Source organism: Chaetura pelagica, unplaced genomic scaffold (genome assembly GCF_000747805.2).
Source record: "Chaetura pelagica isolate M959 unplaced genomic scaffold, ChaPel_1.0 scaffold141, whole genome shotgun sequence".
NCBI classification, from domain to species: domain Eukaryota; kingdom Metazoa; phylum Chordata; class Aves; order Apodiformes; family Apodidae; genus Chaetura; species Chaetura pelagica.
In genome coordinates, this window is record NW_009952059.1 from 887,695 (window position 1) to 894,226 (window position 6,532).

Sequence of the window (6,532 nt, forward strand, 5' to 3'; positions counted from 1 at the left end):
CCCACTGATGGTATCTGAGCATCCTGCTTCTCATCACAGAATGTTGCTGTTGTTAAACTTTGCCCTTCAAATTGCTTTCTGCCCCTCTGGGCTTGGGATGGTTTGCAGATGGGATATGTGTGTTTTTTTCCATCAGCTTTTAATGAAAATACTGATCAGAATCAGACCCAGGACAGAGAAGAAAGCTTGGCTGGTTTGATCTTCCCTATTCATGAGAAACCTCATCACCTGCCCTGACCCTGGTTTCTGAAGGACATTTTGTGATGGTCTGCTTCCATGTGTTACTTGGCTCTAGGTTTCATCCCATCATTCCCATGGAACTCTTGAATCCTGTTCAAACAAATTTAGGGAGGACATCAAGATTTCTGAGATATGGCATGGATGACCTATGGGCTGAGGACTGTCCACAGCCCTGCTGTCCTTGGTCAAGCCTAGGTAGCAGGCAGGTTAGGGGAGGCTGGCAACCAAGGAGTAGTGGCTAGTTAAGCTGGTGATGGTTCACTTGCCAGCTGGTTAACATGGGCTTAGCCATGGAGCAGCAGAAGCATGTGCTGGTTGTCCCCCAATGTGCAGATGAAAGGAAGGCTGATAAGGACATTCTGGAACTTGCAGACACTGTGTGTTGGGCTCATGGGGAGCATGCAAGGAACCAACCTTCATTTGTTCACTGCTTATGAATCCCTTGAGCTTATTGCTTTGATGACACCTGTAAAAAGCTCTTTTAGTACCAAAGCTGGACTGACTGATTGTACTTTCCAAGTGCTCTCCCTGTCTCTCCTGTGAGACCCCAGGCTCTTTCCTAAGGTCCTAAAGGTACCTGCTAGTGGTGTGGAGATGAGCAGCCTCCATAGGTAGGATAGGGTGAAGACCAGCAGACTGCCAACCTCTACTAAATCTGTTATGTTGATGCTCCTTTTTGGGGCTGCACTGTTTAGGTAGAACAGACACTTTCCCATACTGGGCACCTTAATAAATGAAAAAAACCTTGAATGCATCAGCCTCCCTCATGCCAAACCTTTATCTTCCCTCTTCCCTGTAAGTGAGGGACTGCATCATTTCTTTGTCTTGGCCTTATTCCTAAGGGTTTTTTGATACCTTTCCTTGCTGCCTTGTACACTCCTGGACAGTGGCCTCAGGGTTTCCTGGTGTCTCTTTGAGTAACCAGCCAGATCTGAATGTCTCTGAGAATTTCCTTCTGAGAAGTGTAACCTACCACTTCCCTGAGCTTATTGTTTGGATCAATCCCCACCTACTGGTGGGGATTCCAGCATTTGCAGGCTGGAAATAGTTACTGAAAAGTGTAAGGCATATCCGTGAGTGATTGCAGGAGGGAGACAGCCTGTACTCAAAGGGATTGTGTGTTCAGGGCTGGATTTTGTCACCCTGCCCACCCACAGCAGCGTTTGACTCCAGGAATGGTCCAGTAGCTTCTCCATGGTAGCCCACCTGGGCTCAGCCCTTGTGCATGCAGTGTGCCAGGATCCAGCCCCCCAAAGCAAACAGGAATTCTGGCAGTATTAATACAAATAGAAGTGATTATATCTACAGAAGCTCACAACAAGTTCATTTTTCCAACCAATTCTTCCTCTATTTTCTTTGCATATTGTTTATACATCTTTCTTTTCCACTCTAGGAACTCAGGGAGTTTTGCTCTCTCGGGTGAACTGCTGGGACTGGCCTGGGGTTTGCACCAAGGAGAATGTCACTCAGTTTCCCACCCTCAAGATTTATGAGAAGGGAGAATCAGCAGTGATGTATGATGGCATGTGGGGAACTGAGGAACTGACCAGCTTCATCATCCTGTAAGTGGCTGGTGATGGGTTCCCACACAGGCACGTTGGCACATTTGGATGCTTCATGGCCTGTGTCATGGAAGTCCTTTTTGGAAAAATAATGTCAGATCTGATTTGAGACCTGGTTTGGAAATGAGCTGAGGAATTTTTAGTGCTTTTCAAGGCCAGGGAATATCTGTTCTTGGACAGTGCATCCATCTGTTGTCACTGTCCCTCTGTCATTGCTGGAATTCCTTCTCTGCTGTTTTTAATGGGGAGCCCAAGGATCTCAGAGCAACCAGTGGAGCTCAGGGCTGTTCCCTCTTCCCCATAATCAGCTCCAGTGCCTCTCTGTGACTATATGTTGCCCTTCCTTCCCAGGTCTCTAATGATATATAATGGTTATATTGCCCTCTTGTCTCTTCACTCCAAATGAAGAAGAAGGCAGCCCGTGTTGTTTCTCTGCTTTTCTGCAGTAGCCAAGTTTCCTGCCCCCTGAAGCTGGCCACGATTGATGAAGCAGAAGGATATTTAAGAGGAGACTTTCCATCTGAGCTGTCTTCCTTTCACCACACTTCACTTCTAGGAGTATTTAGCACAGCCATGAGTGAAGGTTAGTGTGGTGTTTGTGATTTAAATACTCAGTATCATTCCTGATGGGAGAGGGATGATTCCAGGTGCTGAGGGATGATTCCTCTGCATTTAATTTTCTTTTTACACGTGTTTGCTCACGTCTGTCCTGGTTTGAGTCCACCAGCTGGAAAATCTGCTGCTAATTTCAGCAAGTGGCTGCTTAAAAGAGAGTTCAGTGAAGGCAAAAAAAAAAAATCAGTAAAAAGAAAATTGGCTTCATCCTGGCTCAAACCAGGACAATGTCACAGCCTGCCTGGCACCACCCTTTTTATTTTTACAAGCAGAAGACCACGTGTGATTCCAGATGTGGGACCTAAAGTCTATGTCCTGGCTCAGAGGACATTCAGCTGCCAGGCATGTTTATTACACCCCATGTGGCAGCAGCTGACAACCCCCTCAGAGCCTGAGACATCATGCTTGGCACAGCAGTGCCCTGGGTGACCTGGGCAGACACTTTTGTAGATGTCCAAGCTGAACTTACCAAGCCACAATTTGTGCCTGTTGTCCCTTTTGTATCTCCTGCCTTTTACCATTAAGTTCTGTCTTCACAAAATCACAGAATAGTTTGGGTTGGAAGGCACTCTGGAGATCATTGACTCTAACCCCCCTGCCAGAGCAGGACTACCTAGGGCAGGTCACACATAACTTCTTTAGAACTTTCTAACTGTCTGCAATTCTGTCCGCATTGTCAGCCCCCTCCAAAGTAGCTGTAGGCTGCCCTGAAATCTCCTCTTTGACTGAACAAGCCCAGGTCCATCAGCCTCTTCTTGTAGTCCATGGACATGTCACAACATATTCTTTTCTAAAGCAAACCCTTTCCACCATTGCCTTGATAATTATCTTGCTGGCCCCTCCTCCTGTGGTAGCCCCAGTCCTTTTTTAAAAAACACAACCCCCTTTTTTTTTTTTTAAGAAAAAGCAGCATTTTTTGGAAAGAAAGTAAAGCAAAAAGAAAGCAAAGGTAGAATCCAAATTTCTTTCATCTAACTCAATGAAATGCACTTGTGGTCTTTGAAATAGTCATAGGGTACAGTCCTGGAGTGGTGAACATCAGCTAGAAATGCTAAACAAAGTTGCTGGAAGGAGTGTTCTCAACTTGTTTGAATTTGTCTCCCTTTGTAATCTTGGACAGTGTAGTCCTGAGCAGGGGCTGGACTTGGAGCAGTCATGTCCTCCCTTCCCTGCCTTCTGCTCAAGGTGCTGTGAGTCACTGGGATGCTGCTCCAGTACCATCTGGTGCACACCACAGCTGTGGTCCAGGAGCAGTTGGGTTTTCACAGTTCTTCTGAAAGACAGGGAAATGGACCCCACAGCTGTGGTGGGTTTTCATACAACAATTGTAGGGAGTAAGCTCAGTCTGGAGAGGGAACATCATGTCATGCTTTGGTCAAACCCACAGTGGAGAGCTAGGACCTTCCCACCCCATGGTCTCTCAGTTCCCATCTACCCCTGAGAATTACTGTGGTAAAAAAGGGAGATATTTTGGATCTTTGTGAAGATCAACGTTTCAGGCTGTTCTTGATTTGGAAGCTCTGTTGTGCCTGTAAACTTTGGTGAAATGGGAACTAAGCTACTTTCTCACCTGAGAAGCACTTTTAGCAGGGCCTGTTGGGACAGGACAAGGGGTGATGGTTTTAAACTAAAAGAGGAGAGATCCAGACTAGATATAAAGAAGACTTTTTTTTTTTTTTTACACTGAGAGTGGTTAAACACTGTCTCAGTTTTGCCCAGAGAGGTGGTAGATGCCCTATCCCTGGAAACATTCCAGGTCAGGTTCGACAGGGCTCTGAGCAACCTAATTTGGCTGAAGATGTCCCTGCTCACTGCAGAGGATTGGACCAGATGACCTTTAAAAGTCCTTTCCAACCCAAACCAGTCTGTGATTCTCTGAGGAGATCCAAAGAGAATCCACTGTGCTCAGAGGTAAGAAAATAAAATTACTGGAACAACCAGAAGACACTGGTGCTGTGTTCACCAAGCCAGATCACATCAAATACACCTGGGGGGGGGTCTCAGTCTTAAATACAGCAGAAAATCTTACTGATCTTAAACCTTTAGCCTGTTTCTCCCTGGTTTTCATCAGCTGAGCTCCAAAATCTCCCCTTTATTCCACATATTCCACTCCCTGCAGTGGTGGAGTCTGGATTAGCCCCATGGTAGGACCTTGGACAGCATGGTGACAATGAGAGGGGTTGATGGAAGAAACCTGCCTGCATCTGGCTCTTTCCTATGTGGAAGAAGTTCATTTCCTTCCGTGCAAACAGGAGTCTTGGAGGTTTCCAGACAGCTCTGCATGGAGCCCACAAGATTGCCCCTTCCCTCAGGGCACACTCAGTCTGCAGTCTGGAGCAGCATCCGCAGTCTGGGGCAACTCAGTGGAGATGAAACACGTGATGCTTCCACCACCCATAACCTGAGGGGGCTCCAGCATCACTGGAATGACCTGAGGGGAGAGAAAACTGGAGCCAGCTGTTCTGGTACCAAACCAAAACCACATCTGATCAGCCTGCAGGCTTATCTGGAATTTCCAATGGTTTTCTCACGGCCGGAATTCCCTGCTCTAGCCTGAACCAGCAGTACCCTGTGTCATTGCCATTTCTAGTGAAGTGAAACAGGGCAATGATATGTTCAGTTAAATAAATCCCTGGATTTTTTCCAACCCTTGGCGTCAGAACTGTGTTAAGAAGCCCTTCAGTGGGGCTGAGCTAAAAGAGGCTTGCTGGAAAAATAATAATTCACATTTATTACCAAGAGGTGAATGGTTATTACTCGGGCAATGAGCGAGCAAACGGTTCTGTGGTTCTGCCATTTCATGATTCTGTGGTTTCATGAGATGCCTTCTGCTGGAGGGATAAGAGGTTGTGCTCAGATCCTGCCTTCAGAAGCTCTGCAGGAGCTGTAGACCCTTCCCCATCTGCCAGTTTTATTCCTTCTTGTCCCCAGACCCTGCAGTGACACTGGGCTTACGCAGTTCACGGCAGCTGGTGGTTGCAGACAGCTGGGATTCCAGCTGGAGGCATGTACTGCAGTGCATGGTCAGGCCCCCTGGGGAATTAAACCCATGCTCTCCAGAAGCACCGATTTTCTAGGAAGCATTTAAGTAACTTCTTTGGAAATGCTCCTGCCTGTAGGGGAGCTGTGGGAATCTGGGGGGTTTCTACCACAGCGTCACTGCCAGCTGTTGAGAAATGGAGGCTGGTTCCTGGCTCTGGCACAGCCCCCAAAATATGGAAGAATTTGGAAATGTGAGAGGGAGGGAAGATCTCATCTTGATGAAAGGAGTAAGCCTGGACTCTGTGGAAGGTTATCTTGATTTAGGAGAGAATTCCTGCTACTTTTCCTGGGAGATGCTTTGCTGTTGCAAGGTTGAAACCTGTTGGTCATGCTCGGGCTCTCTCGAAATGCTCTCCTGAGGAAGTCTGGATGTGAGCCTGCTCCTTCCACACCAGCCTGTGTCCTTTAGGGCCTTGTGGCACAGGGTGGGCTGATGGTCTGCCTTGTGGACTTTTCTCCAGCAGCTGGGACATGGACAATTTCACAAGGCGTTTGTTGGTGAAGTTCTCAGTGATCCTTATGAGCTGGTCCTGTGGGTTGCTTTTCTTTCAAGACTGATAAAATCAAGTGACTAAAGGCCAAAGAGATGGAAACCAACATCCAACCCATCCAACAGTGGTTTCTCTGGATCAAAAGATGAACCAGCCAAACTGTGTCACCAGCTTTGTTGTACATGTGGTGTTTTGCAGTGTCTGAACTCTCAACAAGCCACTCCTCTAAGGATCTAAGCTTCCATTATATTCCAAGGAATATAATGTAAAGGAAAGTCTGTGGTCCTTTAGTTCCAGGGAAACACAATGGAAAATAGAGCTTTGAGTTTAGCTGAAAAACAGGGGGCAAAGAACCAAAACCTGATCATTTGTGACCCATCCTCTGTCTGCTGAGGTCTGAGTCACTGGTCCCAAGAGCGTGGGCTGGTGAAACTTATGAGGAACTCTAAATAGTATCTGAATGACATCTTATTTAAATTGCAAAGCAAATATATCGTTACTGTGTCTGAAATGTAACCTTAACTCTTGGGAAAACCTGACTTCTCCAAAGAGTGTGATTTCTCGCCCTCCTTAAGTCGGAAG

General features: G+C 46.8%; 1 protein-coding gene across 1 annotated transcript in view; it reads left to right on the forward strand.

Moving 5' to 3' along the window:
• TXNDC16 (thioredoxin domain containing 16) overlaps nucleotides 1-6,532 on the forward strand; it is a 33,094-nt gene that overhangs the window by 16,530 nt on the left and 10,032 nt on the right. Inside the window, exons 13-14 of the mRNA XM_010004014.1 lie at nucleotides 1,634-1,802; nucleotides 2,249-2,385. Of these exons, the coding sequence (XP_010002316.1) occupies nucleotides 1,634-1,802; nucleotides 2,249-2,385 (306 nt within the window). The remainder of the gene's footprint in view (nucleotides 1-1,633; nucleotides 1,803-2,248; nucleotides 2,386-6,532) is intronic.